The sequence below is a fragment of the Fistularia commersonii genome, chromosome 26 (genome assembly GCF_037954325.1).
Source record: "Fistularia commersonii isolate RoL2024-O1a breed Wild chromosome 26, RoL_Fcom_v1.0, whole genome shotgun sequence".
Taxonomy (NCBI): Eukaryota; Metazoa; Chordata; class Actinopteri; order Syngnathiformes; family Fistulariidae; genus Fistularia; species Fistularia commersonii.
This window is the reverse complement of record NC_141309.1, coordinates 4,898,198-4,923,794: the sequence shown is the minus strand read 5'-3', so window position 1 is coordinate 4,923,794 and position 25,597 is coordinate 4,898,198. Positions and strand designations below refer to the sequence as shown.

Below are 25,597 nucleotides of genomic sequence, written 5' to 3'. Positions count from 1 at the left end.
CAGGACGGGTTGCAGGCGGGACGGGCCTCAGGCAGGACAGGTTGCAGGCAGGACGGGGTCAGAGGTTACACCGGCCAACTGGGTCCGGTCGTAACGAGGGAGGGGACAGAGGTTACACCTGGTGTCCGGTCGTGGCAGGGATCCGCAGTGGTATGAGAGCCACAATCCCCCGGCGCCAGGCAGAGCGTGCCGCTGCCCTTTATAGGGATCTTGAATAGCGGCATCTGCTGCAGCTGGCGCCGATTACAAATTGGGATCAGGTGTGATACCCTGACACTCTCACACCAACTAACTTCATGTCCTCTTTCACTCCGTCCAAAAATCTCCTCTGGTCTCCCCTTCGTCCTCCTGCCAGGCGGTTCGAGCCTCAGCATCCTTCTCTCCCTCCTCCGTACATGTCCAAACCATCCCAGTCTGACAATCTCCAGAACATCAAACTGTCTCTCTGATGGACTCGATCCCAATCCTTTCCATCCTCATCACTCCCAAAAAGAATCTCAACATCTTCATCTCTGCTGCTTCCAGCTCTGCTGCTTGTATTTTCCTCAGTGCTACTGTCTCTAAACCAGACAACATCACTGGTTTTCACCACCATCTTCTATACCTTTTCCTTTCATTTTGGCTGATGCTCTTTAATTGCACATCACCCCTGATACATTTTTCCACTTATTCCAACCTGCTTGAACATGTTTCTTCACCTCCTCCCCACCTCATGGTTCCACTTGAGTCCTTCTGATTCGCAAACATCTTGAAATGGAATAAGACAAAAAGTGTAGCAGAAATTTCATCCCAAATGAAGATAAATGTAACTTTTTTGCATTCATGGACTGAGAAAAGAGTGTTATTCTAGTATGTTTAAATCCACATACTGCATGTCCACATGTTGTTGTGTCTGGATGGTGCGTGACAAAGCAGTCCAACAGCACTGGAGAAATCAAATGAAAATCCAATAGAGTATTCCACTGAGTGACACTGGGTGAGCAATTAAAAGATGTCATCTAAGGTCCAGTGGGGCCAAATGCAGCATTAGGAGAGGCCAAAATATAGAAATACAGCTGAGGATGCATGAAAGGGAAACCTAATGCAGGTTCTGGATTTTGATTAGTGTCAGAAGCAGAATCCTAACCGGGTGATTACAGCATCACGGAAGAAAAATAAACATTTCAAATGATTGATTTAAGTTGTGAAATAATGCAAAATGGAAATACGAAAACAGAGTTATCTGCGACAGAAACCGATGAATTAGAATGTAACGCGTTGCTCGTCTGCACACCCTCGCTATCAGCAAACTCAGCGTAAACATACAAATCTACCCTTTTTCTCAAGTGCAATTGGAAAAAAAATAATAGTTTCAAAGCCCACTTGATGTTGCTAATGCTGAACTCAGTGTCCAAATGACTTCCTGAAAGGAGAAAATCTCCAATCTGACTCTGAATCAATTAAAGCAGCCTTGCTTGATCTTTAGAATATGATTCCCCGATGGTCGAAACGGCAGACAAAATACAACATTGTCAAATAATAGGAGGCATTAACCACAACATCGTTGTTTCATGCTACTTTTACTCACATCAATGTTTCATCTGGGGCTTAAAAAGTCTTTAACGAAATTTAGCAAACCCACATTTTGACCCACATTTAGCTGCCACTGTTAAGAGAATTGTAATATATTAGCATCGGCATTACTGAGCAGTGATTGAGCACATGTTTCATTCATTATGTGTTTGAGTGTAAAAGAAAAAAAAACAGTATTTTCTCAGTATCGTCGTCAAGCAGATTGCTTTTGTTTTTCCTCCTGGGCCTAAAAAAATTGATTCAATGGGAAAGCCGTTTAACATTCAGGAACTACCCCTCTGGCAGGACCACACAAACAGTCTCATTGGAATAAAAGACTTATCTTTTTTCAATCACAGACAGACACATGTCATTTTATAACTAATAATCACACAAATTTCAAGTTATGACCACAATTGCTTATTTGAAATATCAGGGGATGTAGTATTAAGGCTTACACAGTATGTGTATGCTTTGCTAACAATGAAAATTGCAGCACACTGACATCCTTTTTCCGGCTCCGAGCTCTGAGTTGTCATCACAAACATTGCAGTCACGTTCCCCTACAGTTCTTTTTTTTTTGCTTACCTGTTGCTATATATATATATATATATATATATATATATATATATATGTGTGTGTGTATATATATATTACATATTATATATTACAATTCATGAGCTGCATATGCATACAGTTAATGTTAGCTTGGTTTAATAAACATTTACTCAACTTCTTGTGTTTATCTTGTTCGTTAACCTGCAACAGAATTGTATTTCATTGGATGAATGTCATTAGAAATTCTCTACGAGTGACTTTTGTGGGATATGCCAACTGATTGCTTAATTTCTTTCTTTTTATTTAGGTAGAAGAAAAATATATCATACAATCACTGATTTATATCCGGATGTGCCAGAGTTTGAAGCCAGCCAGTTCACTGACTAGTTTCCTCAGTAGTGTAACTTGTGATGAGAAAAACAAAGACAACCAAAGATATTGGACTGAATATTTACAGGATATTCCCATAGTCAGGGTGAACCATAGTAAAGCGATAAACTGACAAAATTGAATTATTTCCCTATTTTAACCAAATGCAAAAACAAAAACTACGAGGGTTGAGCTCACAAACTTATGGTTTGTGTCTAATGATAGTCGAGAGACTGTCACGCACAAGACTTTGGCCGTGTCATATGTCAAAATCAGACCCTCATATGACTACCGTTTGAGAATCGGAGATAAAGAAGCATACAGTGTTGCCTAAAAGACAGTGATGAAAATTGTTGCGTGCAGCTGACAGTTTCATCTTCCGACCTTTAAAAATGATACAAGTGAGACTTGTAAAGATGTTTCTACCAAGATATCACCACAACACCAACAAGAGTACAAATGCCATAACAACAATAAACACGCATTCGCTCTCAGTCGCACTCACAATCACACCAGATCTAGGGGTCAAAACAAAACCTTTTTAACCTTCTACCGAGACATTTATCTCAGATATCTGATGTAGGGTTTGGTTCATGATCCTTTGCATCATTTTGCTCCTCCAGCAGTCTGACGAGGATTTGCAGTACAAAAAAAACTAATTAAAATATAAATTAAGTCGTCCCATGAAAACCGTCCTTTGAAATGTTTTTTGTTTTTTTTTAAGGAGCCTCATTACACAGATGCTAAGTGTCTCCCTTGTCTCTTTTCTGTGGTGAAGTTGTCATTTTTGCCCTTGCCACAGACTCAAACTGGGCTGGAACACGGCAAACAGAAGCCACTCAAACAAAACTTTTCTCATAACTCAAAGTAACGGTGATGTCAGTGCACCTTCCTCCACGTTGAGCTTAAACCACGTCTGCGCTGATTCGGTGGGTGTTTCAGTCGTGTTCGTCGTCGATCATTAGGTCATTTTTAAGATGGCATAATAGCAGGTCTGGAAGTTCAAAATTGGTTCAAAATTCAGTTAAAATCAGACCCAGCGTCTCAAAAGCCGAGTCTAGTTGGAGCAGGTATTGATGTTCTTTCCGTCTGCAGCATCCTCCACCAGGGCCAACTGATAGTCTGTGGACAATGTGAAATGGGAAACGCATCCCACCAAGCCTCCGATGTACTGCCTGTTGGTATGTAGAGCAATCTCTTTCATGCCACCTTTGGTGTGAAAAGAGAAAAGCAGATATGCAGAGAGAATGCGGTAAAGAAATGTTGGATGTATAGCAAAATGCAATACTTAGAAGTTGGTTGCTGTACACACCTACATATAACGGCCCATTTACATTAAGTTGCCTCATCTTGCCAGGTGATCGACCTGTCTTTGCTCCATAGTCGTCGACTGTTAGCTTCCCCGACGGCCCGTCTCTAAAGAGAGGACAGGAAAGGTAACAAGGCGATTTTACGATAGAAAGCCGTCAGGTTGAGTTTCCCCCACTCACCTCACAGCTTTGACTCTGTGCCACTTTCCATCACTGAATGACCCGTTGACCACAATGTTGGCCGCACCACTGCCCAGGTTATAACTGCAACAACATTGAAAATGTTGTAATGAGTACAGATGAGTCCTTATTTTGACACTTTTCTTCTGGGACATGCAGTTATCAGCACCCCCATCCACTATTAGCCTTCTTCCATTGCTCCTAACCTTCACGTTACAATTTACACAAACCTCCCATCAAATACCTGAAGATTAGCGCACCATCCTGTAGCCCCATTGACAGGAAGTCACTGTTGGGTCTCATTGGACAGTCTCCTCGCCATAGCAACAACCCATCCTTAGCTGTGCTCTTGAAATGCATAAAAAGGTTGTTCCTGGAGCCAGACACCCTAGAAATGTAATTATTGACATGTTAATTAAACTACCATACCACGATGTCACATGTGTTTCCATTTTTAAACCCTTAAAAATTCCATAGATGTGCTCTTTTATACCGACCTTTTCAGAATATCTCTGTTATCATAGGTCAGATAACTCCGGCCAATGAACTGTGGGATTTCAATGGCCTCAGTCACAGCTTGGAAAGGAAAAAAAATTGTATTAACATCAAATCATCACAGGGTGGCAGCATCATAACATGGGTACACTGTATGTACAACTAGATTGTAAATTCAAAGATCAGGATGGGTTTAGTCCCATCTATGTGTGTATTTTTATATGAGACGACTTACTGTTCAAACAGTAATTTCCACACTCTTTGTGATAACGTGAAGCATTAAAGAAAAAGAAGGCATAGATAAAATGAATGATTCCTCCAGTGCATTTCTTCTCATTGCCTTGTACAAAATCGCAAAGACTAAATGACTTCATTGAAGTTACATACCAGGCGCAAACATAATGCAGATACAACACCGATTTGCATCTTATTTTACGTGTGATATTAAATTGCAGTCTCTAATTATATTACTTCAGATAGCTTAAGTCCCCTCTTTTGCTGCAACCTTTGAAAACCTATAATTTCTGTTAATACCAAACATTTGCTTCCATTTGGACGGGCTCTTCTCGGATCTGACATTTCCCCCTTCGCACATATTAGTGTTGTTAAATGTGAAAAGAATTAACCTGTGTGTCATCAGTATGTACTGATTAATTGTCAAACATTTAATCTCAATCAAATCCAAACCAGCCATTTGAAGTACAAGAGTAGCTCCTCTCGATATATATTTTTAGTATAATCAGCTGACCTTTTTGACAGTGCTTGCCATCATATCCTAAAGGGCAGTCACATTCATATCCGTCCCACTTGGGTCTGCAGGTCCCTCCGTTGGCACAGGGGCTTTCCACGCACGGGTGTGCAGAATTGGCCACATTAATCCCCCCAGCAAAGCCGTTTGTTATTGGGATGGTGCGGTCGTTGAGTATCAGCTGAGGAAGAAAAAGCAGTGGACGAGAAACATCGAAGGGGGTGAAAATATTCAGCAACTCTTTTGGTGCAATTATCCTGTTTGAGATTGTTGAGAAAAATTAGCAACATAGAAACATAGAAAGTTATATGACATCATGCTATTATTACGTGAGTCCAATACATAAATTGTCAGATTAATGTGGCCATTACAAACATTTCATACAAAATGTAATTACCTTATGATTGGGCACAATTGATTGAGATGTTTAATCATTTTAAAGTTTTGAATGATTTATTCCTTCAGGCAAATAAACAAAGTTATACCTTCTGAATGCTTCCAGTGAAGGGTTTTAATACACCTGCTGTCCTCTTTGTTTTCTCATAATCTGGAACTCCGCCGATATAGATAGGTGAGCTGCAGTTAATCTGAGTGAAAGCCCCCTGGAGAGAGAGATATGGAACATTGATGTAAACTCTGCATATGTTAATGTATAATGTGCAATATCATTTCACCGACACTGTTATAAGATGACAATTTAATCTCAAGTTACTGAAATTCTCAAGTTGTTAAAGATGTCAACGTAATCAAACCTTCGCTTTCACGCTGATTCAAATATCCGAACAGATAATGAGTGAAGATATCAGCAGGTTCACATCTGAATTTGAATAATGTGATGTGAAAAAAAAGATGCTTTAAAAATGTCAACGAATGGAAATAGGAATGGAGACTTGCAGTACCCCGTCTGATACAGCTTCTTGTACATTCACGTCATAAAGTTGGCATGAACTGTAAACAACTATCTTTGTCATTTCCACGTATCAACTCTTGTCCGAGAGTCTTCTTCATTTCTGAGAGGCCTCTCGGCTGAGAGGTGAAATATCCGCGAGGGTATAAATTAAGTCCGACTGACCGTGAGACCGTGCACAGACACTATCGATTTGCTTCGGCTAAATGTCTGAGCAGGTACAACCTTTTGCTGTAACACAACAATGTTACATTATCTTCTACTAAATCATAATTTTGTACCGCCTTAGGGTCAAAACTCACGCAATGTTGCATAATAGAAGGATACCTCAGCAAATCCTTCCGCCGGCCTCTGGCTGTCCACCTGCAAGATGCCACTTTTTGCAGTACGGGACACCCTCAGCTCATGCCACGTATCCAGACCGATCTGCTCCGTACTCCTGAAACAATTATTTCATGCAATTACATGTATGCTCTAAATTTGGAGCGTATCATAACTATTAGAAGATGAAGGGGGGGGGGGGGGGGTCCTATACCTTAATATGGCCCCTCCGGAGCCACAGTCAAATCTGAACTCTACATATCTGTCCACCAGGGTGATGGCCAGGAAGTCTCCGCTGCCTGCATCATCACTGTAGAGCAACGTTCCATCCGGCGTCGACGGCCTGAACGTCAGCTCAAACTCCATGAAGGACAAGTAACTCTGGAAGAGCTGAGGCCACGGGACAACCGCGTAGGAATACACCGTCTCGTTGAAGAGCGGCAGAGACAGAGAGAAACCTGTGAAAATTGGGAGTAAGAAGGATGGGTGGGCTTGTGAGAGAAACATTTGCATTTAGATGATTGGGGATAAAGAGGAAGACGTCAAAAAGATCAATCCCTATTTTCTTCTCGTCTTCACAAGGAGTAAAAGAATACCAGGGTTGTATAGAGTGCGACTACCACAGCACGCAATCACTTGCATGTTCTCCGTATAAGGTGTAGTAAACTTCAATTTAAGTATTATCTTCATACCCCACTCAACCGATGAGCGACCGCCTCATTTTACCGCAGCCATCAAAAAAAGAAATATGATTTTAATTTCTACCCACATAGACGTACAACAACCGGGAAGGGGTTTGGCATGAATAATGAAAACAGTTGTCTCACTCTCTTCACAAAGCACTCCTCTGAAACCCAGCGGGCACAGACAGATGTAGCCGTCAGCGCGGTTCGCGAGGCAGACGCCGCCGTTGGCACAGCTCACCAGGTCACACACGCTTTTGCTGCACTCACCTGACACAAAGGAGCAAGGACAAACTAAGCTATTCCAAAATGCAAATTTTAATCAAATTCATTTCGGCGGTTTGGTTTTTGCCTTCAGACAATTGACGACGAAATAAAAAACTGCATATCTATATTCAATATAGACACAAACATTAACAATAGTCACAACAATATGGCATGGTGTAGTAAACAACACTGTTTTTTTTTTTTGTTTATAATGGCATAGTATTTGGCAGCAAGTGAGTTTTTGTGTTTGTTCATTTATTATTCAAACTGGGAAAGGCATTCTGCAAAATGTCAATTTTCCTTTCATTCATAAGAGCTTGCATCGACCGTTGGCTTTGCAAGCAATTTAATATAAACTAAATTAATACAAGCTCAAACAACTTAAACCAAATAATTGTATCTGACAACCAAAATGACTTTTTAGGATTGCAAAGTTGCTCTACCACACAGACACACCCACAAACACACACACACACACCCTACCAATGTCAGCTCCGCTCAGAGCTTTGCCGATAGGCCAGGGTCTCATGTCTGTGTCCTTATTGTTGATAGTCACGCTTTGCATGCAGCCAACAAAACCTCGGTTCGTTCCTGTCGCCTTGACCAGCCAATAAGCATTCGGGGATCCGCCGACATACAATGGGGAGCGGAAAGTAATCTTAGAGTATTGACCCTGAAATACAAAAAAAAAATTAAAAAGAAAATTATGTGCAAGCCCCGGAGTTCAGCATTCCATTTAAAAGCAGACCTGTTACCTGAAATGACTGTGGCTGTCAGATAAAACATCTTGTTAAAGAAACGGGTCACCCCAAGGGTGAAGCAGTTTCTTTAAGACTAAATGTAACATTAAATCACTTGAACCTTGTGTGAAAGCCCCCATAGTATGAATCAGCTTTTATTGGCTCACTAAATAGCACAAATTCTGCTAGAAGTTGGAACAACTCATGATGATACCCGGGCAATATTGAACATGGTCTCACGTCGTTCTCTGGCTACCTGTGAGCGACCAGATATCGGCGTGTCGTTGTCCATCCGGAGCCAGCCGCTCATACCGTCTCTGAAAACGGTGACTGTGTGCCACTGTCTGAGGACGATACGACTGTCGCTGACGATCTGAGCGGCGCCGGTGCCGCAGTTAAACCTGGAGGCAAAACAAGAAGAGGGCAGATAAACAAAAGAAATGTGTGTTGAATGGCGTGTGTTTTCCTTATAATGTTGTTTTCTGTTTTTTTTTTTGAATCTACATGCCTTTATCTGACCCCCACCTATAGTGCAGCTTTCCTCGCACCAGAGCCAACGATGTAAAATCTCCGCGGCCGTGTTCGTTCTCTCCGCAGTACAACAGCAAGCCGTCTTCGGAGTCTGCCTGCAGAAAGAGGCAAAGGCGCTGTTTCACAGACATCTCCGACAGCGGGGTGGGTAAAATTCATCAGGGTAATGAATTAAAACAAAAACACATTCACCTTGAACTCCAGCGTAATTTGAAAGGTCTGGTACGAGTTCTTCAGGGGCTCCAGGGTCATATGGGAGTGGCCATAAAACTGTGGAAACTTCACGGTTGCCACTGAGGAACAAAGAAACATTTAGTTTTGTTTGTCCTTATTTGAGATGGGAAATTAAGAAAAATTAGCTCAGTTAAATTTGATTATAACTTCCCGCACCCTCCGAGCAAGTATTCCCCGCTCTGCCGAGGTTACAGTGGCAGCGTGATCCTCCGCCGTCGTAGTCGGTTAGACAGAAGCTGTCAGGGGGACACACGGTGTCGTCGCAGGTCAGGTCGTACACTCGAGGAACGTCGCCCTTCCACGGGGACATGGTCGGGGCAGGGGTGGACGCGGGCAAAGCGGTGCTGGGATGGATCAGACACGGAAACCTCGATTTCTAAATTATCCATCTTGGTGGTGTTTAAAGAGCACAAAATCTGTGGTTTAGCTCATGATTACTATGAGAACCGCAATATTTTGCAGGTGCGCTTTTCACGGATTTTCCCAAGCGTATACTGCAACAAAATATAGATATTATGTGACATTTATTAAAAGACGGTTACACTCGGCTGTCTCCTTCACATCACCAAATATTTATTAAATATCACACTGTTTTTTTTCCGAGTACCTTGTGGTGGTGGGGGAAGCTGTAGTTGGTGTTTCAGTTGTGGTACTGAGCTCAGAGGTGGCTGAAAACACCAGATCCTTCAGGTCTGGGAGGATGGAGGGCGCGGTGGGGGAGGCCGGAGGGACGGTGATGTTGCGAGGAACAGCAGTGTTCATACGGTAAACAACATTCTGACCAGACGGACCAGAGCGGGAACGCAGCTGGGACTTGCTGGGGTCTTGGTTCATCCCTGAGAGAGGCTTCAGCTACAATGAAGATAACAGATCACGTTGAACTGGACTTTAAAAGTTTCGTATGTCCTCTGTGTGTTATTACTTACTTCTTCAATAAATATATCATAGTCTGAGTCATCAATGTCATATCCATCTTCATCTGTGGTCTGTGGGTCCGTGACGTAACTTTCATAATCACCGCTGCCAGTGTCTGATGCATCTGTGGGAAATGTTAAGTGCTGATATTTAGGTGAAGATGAATAAGTTCAACTGAGGTTTCATAAGTAAAAATGAAGAATGAATGGAAGTGATGTGTATTTGTTAGAAACCAAAAAACAAGAGTAAAGCCACACAGGCTCAGCAAGAAACAATGAGTATGCCACAGCAAATTTACAAGATAATTGAAAATTTGCTTGAATTAAAATTGCTTTTCTCGTAGCTACAGTGTATATTATTGGATATAAACTGAAAATAGAATCAATGTAAGTGAACATTAACTCACACTAACACTAATAATAATAATAATAATAATAATCATCATCATCATCATCATCATCATCATCAACATAATAACTATTATGACACATTTAATTGCACTACCAATTATAGTTACTATTATTATTGTCTGTATTAGGATTATTATTATCATAATTATCATCACAAGTATTGTTGATGTTGTTGATGTTGTCATTTTTATTATTTTTTTAATTTCCATTTTCTTAAGTTTTTTGGATTTTATGCAACTGAGTCACTGTTTTCCCTTACTTTACAGTTTTGCTTGATCTACAGAAAGTTGTGGCATAATTTACAAGTGACAGCACACATGATGGTGATTAGTTGAATATTGCACTTGTGCAATATAGTGGATATAATGGATGGGGGCACGGAGCTACCTTTGAGCCTGTACCGATGCTGTGGCACCACGTATTGAAAGGTGTCTCCTCGATATAGAGGGGAAGCTCAGAACACAAGTACAGACAGTAAATACAGTAAATATTGAAGACATTTGGGACATTCTCCTGTAACTCTGGCATAATCTTTTGTTTAACTGTTTCAACTATCTCTATTGTTAACTGAATACAACTGTAGCTCTTATATCTCAGACAGAAAACCCCTCCCACCACCGCTGACTCTGACCTGTTTAACACTTTACCAAAGATTCTCCCGGTAAGGAAAACAATGGGAGCAGATTCTTTCAAGACATAATATCATGGACCACTGGGGGCTCAAACATTTCTGAGTTTTGTTTTGTTTTTTCAAACAAAAACAGTTTACTGCTGCAAAAGACTGTTTCCCTTTAGTACACTCTACGTTTTAAAGGCACTTAATGAAATAAAGACAGCCATAAGCCCATACAATAACTCAGTTACTGTGCTACTTCACATTGGCACTTTGCCACTTTGCTCATTATCTATTCCTGTATATTGGTAAATATGAGATTATACTTTACACTTTTACATTTCAGAGTTTATTTATCTTATTTATTTTTAGCTTGTCTTGTATGTCTTGCTGCTGCTGTGAAACAATGTTCCAAGTATGGGATCATTAAAATACATCATCTCAACTCATCTCTTTATCGTACACCTTAATATTTTAAAGTCCAATTAAGATTCTCTAAACACAAAAATTCTCCCCTCTGGAAAAGAGCAGGAACCGCACTTTTAGATTATGCTGACTTTTTTTCTTGGATCCCAACATTAAATCTAATAAGAAATCATCTATGAAATCAAAACATTACATTACAGTCATTTGGCAGATGCTTTTATCCAAAGCGACATACAAGAAGTGCAATTCAGTCACCAAAGATCCAAAGTACGAGTAGTCGGAAGTCAGAAGTGACCACTCAACCAAATATCCATCTCAGCACAATATGCATACATACATTCCTTTCATCCTTGTTTTTTTTTTCAGGCTCTTTGCTCAATATGATTATGGTGTCCTTCAAATGTGCGGGCATAAAAGTGCATCTTTGGGCTACAAACACCTGCATGTTTAATCACACCTACCTTAAGAGAGCTTAACCTTTGCTTACATAACAACCCAATCCACCCCTTTGCCTCTTTATCCAAGTCAGTTAATCAGTAAAGCTGGAAATTAACTGTGTCAGTAAGTTGGTAAAACAAAGATATTTCATTCAAGTTTCTTCTCAGATTGCCATTCTGATCATTTTTTACCGAGGTTCATCGAACGACATTAACTGTAGAATCAATGGCAAGATTCCGCACTAATTAGCGAAGCCTAATAACACTGAATCCTGAACACGGAGCTTTGACATATGGGGGTGTGGGGAGGGGGTGCCCAAAAAAAGCTTTTAAACTAATCTTCTGTTGTATAACAATCTCACCCGAGCCATACGACCCGGCTCCGAATCAATCCAAACACACACACTGTCTGGAAGAGAGCAACGAGAAAAGTATGTCAGTCCGTCGAGCCCACCCCCTCCGTTCGCAAGAAGCGGCACATTGTGTTTTCATGCGCGCGTGTATTTACTAGTGTGCATTCAATGGGATGTGGATGGATAGAGGAGGGGTCTGGCATCCCGTCCTTAATCCTGTCTGATGAGACTCGGACCTAACCCGCGCTCATCCCCTGCTGAGAAACCACGCTCCTCCATCTAGTCGTTTCTGTCCGTCTGTCTCTGTGTCTCCTTAACTGGCATTCTATCTTTGTTTGGTGTAACTTTCATCGACATTGTTCAAAATATTTCTGTATCCTCTCTCTAGCATCAGGTCCGATGCCATCTGGCTCTCGCTCTTTGTCGCCCTGTCTGGCCTCTGTCACGGGACTTAACGCACTTAAGTCAATCAAGTTTACGACACTTAGACGGCAAGCGTAGCATGTGAAGTGGCAGGTTTCTGGAGCTGGCAGCGCGATCCGTAGGTCACACGAATCCGCATCTATCCGCCCTCGTTACTCGAACAGTCAGGAGCGGTGTCTCTTCTACCGGACAAACACCCGACATTCATGCATCTACTATTGCGCCGACAAATCTGTGGGATAAACTGCATTAATGTCATGTTTGATGATCCGCTAAAGGCATTGCTACAGCTGCATGAATGTATTCAGCAAACATGCATGCCAATTTGTGCTTTAATATCAATCAGTCATGACCGCCGGCAGCTGACTGCACTAAATATAATAAACTTAATGACTTTGGCTCTATATCCCAGTTATCCAAGCCGCGGTCAGAAAAATTCAGTGGCGCACGAACAGGTGCTGTCCTACATTTCGCCCAACCGACAGGCCATTTGTCTCTAAATCTGCTCATTCAATTCTTTCTTTTTTTGGACCAAAAAAATATTATTCAATGAATGTTGAAGGTTATGTAACTCTGCCAAAATGACTAAAAATGAACTCTTTTTGAAAAAAAACGACTAAAATGGAGCTGAACCAAAGAGAAGTGCCAGGCATTTATGCATATTAGTATTCACGTGTAAATCATCTGCTGGGAACCCATCTATTTAACACTAGAGACTGATGCAAAGTTAAAACAAAGCACTAAAAATAAGACTAATTGTATGTTGTTTTCCTAAATATAAATAAAAACCAAGTCATTTACCTCAGGAAAAGCAATCATTGTTTGTGTGTTTATTCTTTGAGCCCAAGCCTCGAGCAGCAGTGCAACACAGACTAAGGAAGAGCATGGACCTGTTTTATATACTGTAGTTTAACAATTTCTGTCTTTAATAATGATCCTGCCAAATATACTCTTTTCAAATGTGACTGGACTCAATGAGAGAGGACTAAACACTTGGCTATTACATTAAGATTTGGGCTTCAAAAGTGATCTTTGACCTTACCCAGAGTTCGCACCGGGTTATTGATGTGGCTGGGTGGACTGGCGCCGTGCACATTAACCGCTCTGATGACAAACTGGTACTCTGTTTCAGGTAATAGTCCCTTCAGCACCATCGAGTTTGTCTCGATGGGCTCGCGGATATAAGTCCACTCTGTGTCCATTTCTGGCCTGTGGATCACAAGACGTAGAAGAGTTAGTTTTTGTTTTTAGCTCAGTGATCCATCAAACATCAAGTTATACTTTTCAGCAACAGAAGTAATAAGCCAAGTTGTGTTCTTTTTCTTGTCACCCCACTTGCATGTTGAACATTTTTTGGATTTTTTTCTAAAACACCACCAATACTAAAGATCGATTCCATGTAGTACAAATACAGGAGCAATCTTCGGTAAAAGCGAAACCGCTGAGACAATATTGACAGTGTGAAAAGAGTCGACTCAGCGACGGCTCCGCTGACAGCAAAGCAACTTAGATTGTATCCTAGTCTGTGGCTTGACCTCTCACTACATTTATGACTTTCAGCAATTTATTCAAGTGAAATAATGAGCTGAATGCCTTGTTTACATATATACAACAATAATTTTTAATGTTAATGAAAATAGGAATTCTGTTATTAAGATGTAAACAATGGGGCAGGATTTGTTTGGGCAAATGAAACACCCCACCCAAAACACAACGTCTTCACCGTACAAAACAGAATTCTTAACTCGAGGCCAAGAAATGGGATTCCACAAAAAGTGACCATTTTCTTTTTACCGTCCATCACGTCCAACTTCCAGCTGGAGCTGCACGTAATCAACAGACTCAAGACGCCTGCAGCAACCAATGCCTGTTGAACAGACTGTTCTTCAACAGTATTCACTGTCTCCCCTCAGCAAAGCTTCATTTGGTGGGGGTGTGCATGTGTGTGTGTGGGGGGGGGGGGTTCCACGGACAGTCTTTGCTTTTCATGTTTGACACATTTTATGAAAAATACCAAAAAAATAAAAAAGTCTTTCTTTGATTCTTGTTTGTTCCGTTGTCTTTTCTTTTCATTTGCTGTTTTTAGATATTGTCAAATCTCATCACCCGATTTTCTGCATTACGCAGCTGCATTTCATTAATTTGTGTATTATTTTGAAGACCTTGATTTGCAATGCATCACATTTATGTAATTAACCTGGTTACATAGCAGGAACACAAACAGCAAAATCCCAGTCGAAAATGGTCGTTATGATGGCTCCGGTATTGTCTCAAGAATTTGAAAGAGATCTGCGCTTTAGTGATTAATATAAGTGCTGCTATAATTCCTTTAAAAACAGGTTTTACGACAAAATGACTCGGTAGCTAAAGACAGTAGTTAAGGTTATATGAGCCGATGTGAGTTTTTTTTCCGATATGAAGGAGAACGTAATGCCGGCCCATTGTCAGAGGATGCGATTTCATAATTTTTTCTTCATGAGAAATAAAAATGACCTTCAAAGAAAAACCTCACGTTTTGCGACTGAACAAAATCTGATGTCTGGAGCTGATGTTGCGCCGACACGGAATGGCAGTATGTGAGTTTTTTTTTTTATTTTCTGTGGGGAATCAACCTACAACGGCTAAGATTTCTCTTGCAAACATGTCGACAGGGTGAACAGCACCACTAAGTGCAGTGATGCTGTTTCCTTTGACATTCAGGAACATTCTGTGAGCGACCCAAGCCACAAGAAGACCAGTAAATTCGGATATCGGTTGCGTCTGAGGGTCTGGGAGGGTTCAAGAAATCTCTCAAAGGGAAACAATCTGAACAATATAAAAAAATCTAATCAATTAACAGAGGATTTACTGTGACCCCATAGTGATGTTTTTACGGGTAGTTTTATCTATGCGATTCGCATAAATCAGCAAGTGAGTGTGAATGCATTAACTTATTACATGTGTAAAGAATGTCACCATCTCAACAATGACTTAAGTGCATGAATCCCACAGGATCTGACAAATGGACTGACCTGCCGCTCTGTCCTGGGGTTCAAAGCAGTGGAGTCCAATGACTGAGAAAGTACCGGGAAATTTGGCAATGAAAAGTTATACATTTACGTATGTAATTTATATGTTTATTAACCCTGCGTTTATCAGCATTCACATAAGAATGGACGTCTAACTGCTCGGCTTATTCGTGCTGTGAAACTGATCATTAAACACACGTATGATACCAATCATTTGCAATGCAAGGATATTTAATTTGGCATACAATCCTTTCTTAAGGCTTTAGCCTCCATTAACTAAACAGATCGGTTCGGGGAAATCTTTCCTACGTGATGCGCCCTTTCACACTGATTATTCTTGAAATATCCTTATGTCGGTGGCTTGTATTGATTCATGTGGCTGAATTTGCACAAATATACAAATGTGGCCATCTGCTGATTCAAACCATTTGACCTGAAGTCAAAGAGATTCATTTCAACACAAAACATCCTTGACTTCTATATTGTCCTCTGACTAATCACTCATGACTGACCTGATATAAGCAACCAGGAAGTGGAGGACAGGTGCACTTCCCTCACTCTCTCCCTGCTGCCATGACAACGCCAGCTCCGTGTCAGATATTGCCATGACAACAGGCTGAGTGGGGGGCGATGGGGGCATGCATGAGTCTAATGGCAGAGTGAGAAAATGAATTCAGTGATAGATAGGGGCATAAAAATAAAGTACAAATAATGCAATCATTTGCATATTCTTACCATAGGAGGCAGTGCTGACGTCCCTCGGCATGCTTGGTCTGCCCTCTCCGGCCCAACCGTACGCACCAACACTCACTCTGTACTTGGTGTTCACCTTTAGGTTACCAATGTTGACATCCTAGATGGTGTGCAAGTTGAGGATTGGGGTAAATAAGGCGGTATGCGGTGCAATGAAAAGATTGGGAGAAAAAAACGAAATAAAGAACAGCGGGAATTGGGAAAAAAAAAAAAAAAGAGGGAAATAAGGCGGAGCAAAAAAGTATCCGGGCAAATGAATCTCAAGATAAGCCGGGTTGTATCTGAGTCAAAAAAGACTCTTTCAAATTATACTTACAAAGCTTGCTTGCCCATCAAATTGCCCCTTCAAGAGAGAAAAAGAGCAAAGATATCCATAAATATCTGAGAGGAATGGAGTGCTGGAAGAATACATCAGCAGAGAGAATACATCTCTAAACTGAGCAAGTTTTGCTGACGGCGGTTTTAATGGCCCATCACTAGAAGATTATTAATAAAGAAAGCAAAATTAATTCACTTTTCTTCCTTTTCCATAACATTCACATTTTATAATGAACTGTCACATTATGTGATAAAAAAGCTTAATTGCCATATGTAATATATTTCATCTCACTTAGTATAAAATGATTTAATAGTACAATTATCTCGGAATGCCCCAGCTGTACAAGGAAATAACTGCTGGGGCATTCTGAGGTAATTGTTGCAAAGAAAAAAACAGACTTGGTTATTTTCCGTCAGCAATGTTTCGACGAATGCTGCCGACAGAACTATATTAGAACTTAGTCACATTTCAAAAAGAACTTCTGAACTCTGGAAACTACAAAGATTGTTATTATTTCAACAAAATACAACCCTGTCACTGCTTGGTGGAGCGGTCGGTTACTTTATAGCGGGATTTTTCCAAAAGCATCGAAATGGGAAGTGGGGAGCTGATTGAATTTGGTCGGCGTATTCTTCGACTTTCTTCCTTTTGCAGGCAATTTTTGCGACTGACCTGGAATATTGTACAGTCAGAAAAATGTCCGTTCAGACTTACAGTTGTCAGCATGTCCAAGCTGAGAGGAACCTCCATCATGGCTGTTGTGCTTGATGGCCGGCCACTTTTGATCTCTGTGTAAAAAACCTAAAATACAAAAGAATAAGACTGTATGTGTAAGTCAAAATTAATGTCAGACCATAGATTTCCAAAAACATATGGACAGTCACAGTTTGGGCAACCATTTATGACACTTTTCCTCTCATTTACATGTCATTAATACCATTCACAACCGTTCACTCACTCATTCACACATCATAAAGAAACATATAATAATTCTCCAGTTGATCTAATGCACATTTTTTGGGCTCTGGGAGGTAACGGACAAGGGAAAGGCCCTCTGTCCGAATCAAACCAGACACCTTCTTGCGAAAGCGCAAAACTCTGCGCCACTGTGCCGCCTCCACAAAAGTAATTGGTAAACTAAACACACATTTATCTGTAAGTTGTAAGAGAGCAAGGTAGCTAACTAATCCTCTTAGTGCAGACATATGGTCAAAGGCAAAACGTACACTGGCTAATCCACACTTTGTTGATGGCTCACTTAAAAAAAAAAAAACAACAACCCATGAACGAAGGATGGACAGAGGAAAAGACAGATTGATTTTTGGTCAGACGCTTTTGCTTATTAGAAAAAATATATACAGAGAGAAATATATGGAATGACTTCATTTTTTTAAAGTGCTTTCAAGAGTCAGTCCAGTAAAATATCATACTTGTGTTTCATATTTCTGAAGTTGTGAAAGGTTTTTGTGTTTACCCAGAGAACAAGTCCCACTTTAAAACTGCCTTGAGTGGAGCAACATTCTGTTGACAAGGCCTTAAATAAAGATTGGTGGCGACTCTCCAAGAGTCTGAAATGGACAGATTTGGCAGTGAAGGGTTTCGGTCAAAACACTGCAAATTTGAAAATGTCAATCCAGCCCTCAAGGCTACTGTGCTGGATGGAGAATTTGACAGGCATTTTAAAAGCTGAGGAGGGGGTGGAAGGAGGGTACCCACGTTAATGGCTCAGGAGTGAAATAGACAGCGGTACAGAAGAAATGCCGGACCACTGATTTAAGAAAGATCTATTTTCATTGTTTGCCAGGTTGAAAACCTTGAATGAATGTAAGACAGTCCATCTGATGCTGTTGTGTGTGTGTCTGTGTGTGTGTGCACGCGTGCACTTGAGTAAATGTATCAAGGCGTGTGTGTGTGTGTGTGTGTGTGTCAATCCCAAAAATTAAACAGCTTATCTCTTGCTTGTTCAGTAAAAAAAAAGCTATTCCCCCCTTCCTGTTTTGTCATGCTTTCACAAATACCTATTAAATATTTAGTTTAACCGACATCAATATCAAAGACATCCTCGATAAACAACTGAATAAAATATGAAGTGATTCCTTTCAAAAATATTTAAAGATATCTTTAAAGAAATAATCCGGTATGTTGGGAATGTGTAAAGTTTCACTGGGTATGACAAAGGGTTTACAAATTTACGCTGTTATGAATTCAAATAAATTGCATCAAGGCTTAACACCTGCTGAATCACTCTGTTTCTGCGTTCATAAAAACCGAGACAGCGATCGTGAAGGCTTTCTGCCGATCAATACATTTTTGATCAGTTTTTATCTCGTACAGGAGTTTCAGACATTTACCATTAGCTCAGAAAGCCACTGTCGCCGAATACACCTTTAAAAAAAGAATTAAACACCACTGCTGGATAGCAAGACCTTCTGTGATACTAAAGGTAAAATATAGACTGATGACACATTCAGATGTATCCGTCTCATTCTTTTTTTTTTTTTACCAAGGACTAGAAGGACACCACAGGTCTATTAGGACGACAATGCGCCGTCTCAGCGTCACGGCGACAAAGAAACGTGTGTCTTCTGCATGCGATAACCTTTTTTTGTAGCACTTGGTAAAATGAATATGCGCAGTGACCATTAGGTTAATAAACGAACAGATGAATTCAACTTGCAAATAAACCTTTACAACAGTGACTTGATGAATATGTGAAATTTTGTATACTCTGCTGATAAGTCTACAATATGTAGACAATTATGAAGGAAATGATAAAGTAATCAGCCTTGACCGAACAATTCTCTGTGAATTTATCAGTAACCTCGGTTATTAGTGCAGTTTAGATAAACACTGATGGGTTTTATGTTTTATGAGGACATTTGGGAAGATAGTTTCCAATTGTGGCTTTAGGATGGATAAAAACAAGAGAAATATGGGCATTTTAAAGGAAAATAATAATAGTAACAATGATGATGAATAAATAAATGGTAAAATAAATTAATGCACTTTCAATTCTTGTTCTATTGCCTGAAGAGGAAAATACCAGAATGCCATTGTGAACATTCATTAAGTTTACAAACAAAGCAATTCCAACTTCACTGCTCGAAGCACAATTTGTTCGGAGCAGAAAGACTAAACCAATGTCACTTAATAAAGATTTATGACATATTGTTGCCTTTGAAAAAAAATGAATTTGCTGGTCATGCAGTTCCATCAAAATACCAGAAATTTCGAAATATCAATCTGGGCCTCAAGGCCAAGACGCCGGACAGTGACTTTGACGGGCATTTTACGAGCAGGGGCCATCGGGGCCGCCCACTTTCAGGGCTTGCAAGGGAAAATGAACTTCCAGATTGAAAGATTTGATTTACAACTCTTGTTTTTTTTTTCCTCACAGTGTTTGTCACCTTGAAAACATATCACTTAGTACACACTTTTATGAAAACTCAATATGGTGTGTGACTATATGGTCCGGTAAATTGACAGTTACTGGTTTGACCTCCAGCTCTTCAAGAATCTAAATGCCGTGGATGCAGAAGCAGAGCCCCCTCTCTGTTGCATGCCTGTATGATAGGCTTTGCCATTAGTGTGTATGAAAACTTTCTTAAGAAAAAAGCTTTCTCAAATAACTAAATGTAAAATCGAATTGTCCACCGTACTGCCGCCCACGGTTTCAAGATCAATGATTTATTGTCTACCTTGTATCCAGTGATGGTGCTGACATGTCGCCTGGGCATTTTCCATCGTACGCTGAAGGCGGTGCAGTTGAGAGTCTCCAGCTGGATATCGAGAGGAGGACTCAGACGATCTAGGTTGCACACAAAAAAAAAAAAAAACACAGTAAAATATACACTGAGGATAACAAAACATATTGCAGGATAAACAATACAAAAAGAAATCTATCTTAATTTGAATTTGTCTCTTGCTTTCTTGTGCAGGTGAAATTAACCTGCGATTTGTTTTTATTAGGTAGTCGGTAATATATCAGACATAATAAAATGGAATAAAATATAAAGATGCTCAATAAATATGTCTTAATAACAGTGCATTTGATGACTTGCGAGGGTGATAAACCCACACGGTGCATTAAAACTCCTTATTGTCACCTCATCTAATGAGCGCAGGTCTTATCCCATAGGTGGCAAGAAGGGGGGGGAGCAAAACTGTTTTCTCATTTCTTACCCTCACAGTGCCAGAGGAAAAATTACCAAGAAAAACAATATTTCCTTCAGGTGATACTAGAAATGAATGGGAGCTAAAGGGAGAGCTAAAATGTAAGTGATGAACAGCTAGAATCATAACTTTGAACAGAAACAAATAAGGCTGTATCTGCTCAAAGCATAATAAACAAGTGTGAACGTCAAATATTGACTTCATAATGTGATATATACATATATATATATATCAAGTTGTCCAAAACAAACCAATCCAGTGAAATAAAGAGAATAGACCTCACCCTGTGATTCACCTTTTCAATTTGCAGTTTAAAGGGTGAAATAGCACCACTAGAAATGATATAATCCAAAGGGGCTCGAAGAGCTGCCTTGTCGTAACAACTGACTGATTGCAGATGTCATTACACTTTAAAAAGTGTGATTGCTCTCTCAGTGCCCAGCTGTGGTCTCAAGAAGGACGAGAGATATGAGGACAAGAGAGAGAAATGGGCCGGCAGATGACGATGACCTTCTATGTATGTATTACAAGAAGTTAATGGCCAGACAAGGACCATCGTGGCCTCATTGTAATACACTTTATGTCATAAACTACACACATGACCGCACCTCTAGACAGTCAGGAAGAGCCCATTAAAATTCGAAACTGAAGATTCTTTGTATTAATGCTTTTATTCTTACAAAAAAGTGACTATTATCTGTCTTGGAATGTATGATATTCATACTTATAGTATGTTGTATGAGACAATTTAACATAATAGATATAGACAGAACTATCATTATACTTGTAACCGTGCAATGGCGTGTTTTTTTTTAAGCTGAGTAGTCTTTTCTGTGGATAAGGACGAGGATAAGGATGTTGGCATCTTCTAGATGCTGTATCTCAAGTCCTGATGTGTGATGCAGCGGGTCCTCACACGACCATTTTCTGAGGAAAACAGATAAATACCCTGACCAATAGTGGTTAAAGTACCGTGTAAAATAAAATAGCAGGCGCTACCCGCTGGTTGGAGACTGGATCTACACGAGGTGAGCTGAATGAAATCAGTGCCGTCGTTGTCTTTCTCTTCAAACACACACTGACATACTAGAGTGAATACACACATTACTTCACTTTGACTTCTGACCATCGCTCATTGACTTCTGAGGTTTTGAACAAAACTTAAGTCTTCCTTCTGTTTAGGTTCCAGTGTTTTTCCCCTCCTGCCAGAATCAATATGTTGACAAGAGATGACAAATTATCAAGGATGTTGCACGATAAATCCATCAACCTACTTTATTCATGCATCGGGGAGTTGTCAGTTGATACTGCAAGACTATTTTGACCATTATGTATGTTTATATTCATTCATTATCTCTACTGCTTATCCTATAGCCAGGTAGCTGGCAGACTAGAGTCTTTCCCCGGTGTCATTGAACCCGAAGCAGGGTTCAGTCGATCACAGAGAGAGACAGACTAACAACCATTCATCCTAGAGAGACATACAACATCCATTAATGGAGACTTCTGGGCAATTTAGAGTCTCCAATGAAGCTCCTGCATGTTTTTGGACTGTGTGAAGAAACCGGAGAACATGCAACCTATACGAAGAGAGGCCACCCTGTCGGAATCAAACTAAGGGCATTCTTGCTGTGAGGTAGAAGCGCTAGCTCCCGCATCACCGGGCAGCCAGCACATATTATCATGTTTATAATATTTTAATATGGCAACTCCATGAGGAATATAATCCGTTGAGCAATGCTGCACCATTTGACCATTCGAGCAGCTTCATACATCAGTTCTGCGCTGCTGTGTCCATAAACCCCCCCCCCAAAAAAAAAGAATGCTCAAGAATGAAGCACAACCAACCCCCCACCCCCCCACCCAAAAAAATGCTCTAATTAGAGCTGAGTATTTGGTTCGTCTGGCAGAGAGAAGCCACATGGTGCCAATCTGTGTTACCAGACAATGTTCCCTCACATCCTTGGGGTGAGGAGGAAGATGACAAGAGCGCAAGCGACATCTGATACGAGTCTAGGAACTCCCTGAAGATGATCAAATCCACCTCACAGGGAGGACACGTAGCAAGAGCATGCCAGCTAAGGTGCTGGCATTTGTCAGATGACAAGAGAAATCAATTCTGTGTACTTTGAGAAACTCCTTGAACAGTTTCCATGGATTTTATACTTTTTTTTTATACACTCTGTTACAGTATAAATTCTAATATTGCAGTGATTTAAATTAGAATTCAAATCAGTGTAATATTAAATTATGAGGCAGATGGGGATGTTGGATTTCATGTGGGGAAAACTACATTTCCAATGCATGCCATTGATATTGAAGGGAAATAAGTTCAAATTAAAGACGTTTTTGGTATTCTTCAGGAGCCGGGATCAGCACGGGGACTCGGGGAGAGATGTCATTCAGTTTTAACCCTCTCCTCAGCCAAGCAGCTTTGTTTTTCAGGGCTTGATGTGATTCATCTGGACAGTGAGCCCTATTGACATTTCCCACTCCTACAGAATGACGCCTAAGAAGAATAAAAAAGAAAAAAGAAAATCCGAGAAAAAAAAAGGGGGACAAATGTCACTGGCAGCCATGAAGACAGAGCTGCGACTCTCCTCCGCATGACAACCCCGACTGTGGCGGAGTTGTCTCCGCTTACACACAGATGGAAGAGTCTGCCAGCTATAGCCTGTGGGTACGACAGGAAAATACCATAGACAGTCAGAGGGACTGACAGTGAGAGAAAGGGGAAGTGATAGAAGGAGAAAAGGGGAGGAAGTGGGAAGGAAACATCGCTCAGGGTGACAGGGTGAAAAAAAAAAAAAAAACACATCCAGGGATTCTCTGTCGCAAGGAGCACTTCGGCCTGATGGATTCAAAGTGTCATTTTCATCCCAAGCATCTTTTTCCTTTGTTTGTGTGATTGTTTTGTCTTTTTTCTTTTTCTCCACCAATTCTCAGGGAAACTTAATTGATGATGATGAAGATGATGAAGATGATGGTGATGAGGAGGGGAAGTTTTGACATTGACTTGATTTTAAAAATGAGTTTAAGTGAACTTTCCCACAATCCCTGATATTAAAAATAATACTTTTTGTGAAATGATGCTGACTGAGATGTGACAAAGTTTGAAATCCACTTAAAACGACACTATTCTAATTAGAAAGATGATGATGATGATGATGATTAGAAAAAGCTTCTTATCTTTAACAAAATAATAATCCTAACTTACCGGATCTCCGGACATTTGATCTTCTGCCACAGAAGCAGACGCTCGCCATGCAGGTCACGAATACAAGTGAGCACAGCAAACTCTTCTCTTTCCAGTTGGCTTCCATCTCTTCTTCTGGAATGAAGTTTGAACAAAAAGAAAAAAAAAAAAGAAAACGGTCAAATGTGCATTTTATCTTCAATCAAAAAAAAAAGGTTGCTGGCTTAAATGTTGCAGGGAGGATTTAAAGTTTTCCTCCAAACAACCGAGAGGAGAAGGAAGCCTCAGGTTGACACTGATAAGATTACAATCTGCGAAAGATCAGTGGGTTGGGCGCTTTTACGCACGGAGAGGCGGCCGGTGCGCGCAAAAAAAACAGGCGCGCCGGCAGACGACGCGCGGAGGGGGCCGTCCCCACGCTTCACGCGTAATTCGCAGCCACTAACATAATCGGATGGTGGTCACGATCATTTCCACGCACGGATGTCTTTTTTCGTGCCACGCTCGGCTCCTCGGCGGATGAGACCGACGACGAGGCACTAGAACGCGCAGCCATTTAGAGTTAAGAGGATAAGACGCGTCTAATCCGCGCGTCGCGCACAGATGGAGCGCACGTCTTGACGCAAAGGAGCGCGGTGACCACCTGAGCGCCTCCAGGAGGAGTGGGGAGGGAGAGGGAAGGGAGGAGTTCCGTGATACGACCCGGTGATTTCATCCATCCTGCAAAAAAAAAAAAAAAAAAAAATACATGACTAACAAGTAGCTGCGGGAGGAGCGCGTCCACCTGTAAGACCTTGCGGGGGCAAATCCTGATCGGATGCCCCAAAGACTCAGGTAGAAGCGCATAATATACTGAAAAATATCATGAGAAAGAAAAAGATTTGGAGTATATAAACACAAATGAAACATGGAATAAATATTTTATTCAATTTGAATATCGATATATCAACTGTATTAAGTGCCTCCTGTTTGAAATTCTTTTTCAATGCTTCTTAAAGGCCAGGTGGGTCAGCCACTGACATCGAAATACTTCGGATATGTTTGAAGCAATTTCAGTTTTAAATGACTTTTCGTAGCTCACACCTAAAAATACTGCTGTAGGCAATATTTGCGTGAAACACACTGCATCGGAGACATCCCACTTCAACATTTTATGAAATATAACCCCCAAAAAACTATAGACAAAACGTAGCTGCACCCTAGGGCCAGACACTGACCTGAGTAGGTAAAACAACCAACCCAGACATTTTGTGTCGACATAACGGGCACACCAGGTGAAAGGAAGGCACGCCGCTGCATCCACCCACATGGAATCACCTGCAGGGAAGAAGATGCTGGGAGATGATGACTCACCTGTCCGTGGACTGAGAGCATTGTCAGGGCGGCTCTTCATTTCCATCCAAACAACACATATCAGATGAAGCCGAAGCCCTCGTCTGCACAAAAAGAGCTGATTCAGTGTTTGCTCAGAAGCATCCCTAAGATGAGAACCAAGTCAACAAAAGATCAAGTGCACATTGATGTATCTATAAACATGATGTCATAAACATGTACACATGGGAAGACTGAGCAGAGACGTCCTGCAGAAATCCACCCCTGATTTGAGTCTCATGTTGTAAGGACCTGTGAGATATAATGTTAAAATGTTACTTTTTTTAAAAAAGAGTTGTTTCAGAG

At 40.8% G+C, this 25,597-nt stretch overlaps 1 protein-coding gene across 1 annotated transcript; it reads right to left on the bottom strand.

Moving 5' to 3' along the window:
• Positions 1 to 1,624: 1,624 nt before the first annotated feature.
• Positions 1,625 to 24,461, bottom strand: egflam (EGF-like, fibronectin type III and laminin G domains). The gene is made up of 25 exons (XM_086173821.1): positions 23,942 to 24,461; positions 20,250 to 20,359; positions 17,266 to 17,352; positions 16,549 to 16,575; positions 16,215 to 16,332; positions 15,992 to 16,127; positions 13,514 to 13,680; positions 9,821 to 9,933; positions 9,502 to 9,746; positions 9,051 to 9,238; positions 8,853 to 8,953; positions 8,655 to 8,755; positions 8,386 to 8,530; positions 7,873 to 8,062; positions 7,267 to 7,392; positions 6,654 to 6,897; positions 6,446 to 6,557; positions 5,697 to 5,813; positions 5,212 to 5,392; positions 4,699 to 4,722; positions 4,466 to 4,544; positions 4,213 to 4,356; positions 3,969 to 4,052; positions 3,791 to 3,894; positions 1,625 to 3,687 (listed from the first exon to the last, which is right to left on the bottom strand). Exons 1-25 carry the CDS (start codon positions 24,045 to 24,047, stop codon positions 3,536 to 3,538), a joined length of 3,201 nt encoding a protein of 1,066 aa, XP_086029947.1. The 5' UTR covers positions 24,048 to 24,461; the 3' UTR covers positions 1,625 to 3,535.
• Between the last annotated feature and the right edge of the window lie 1,136 nt (positions 24,462 to 25,597).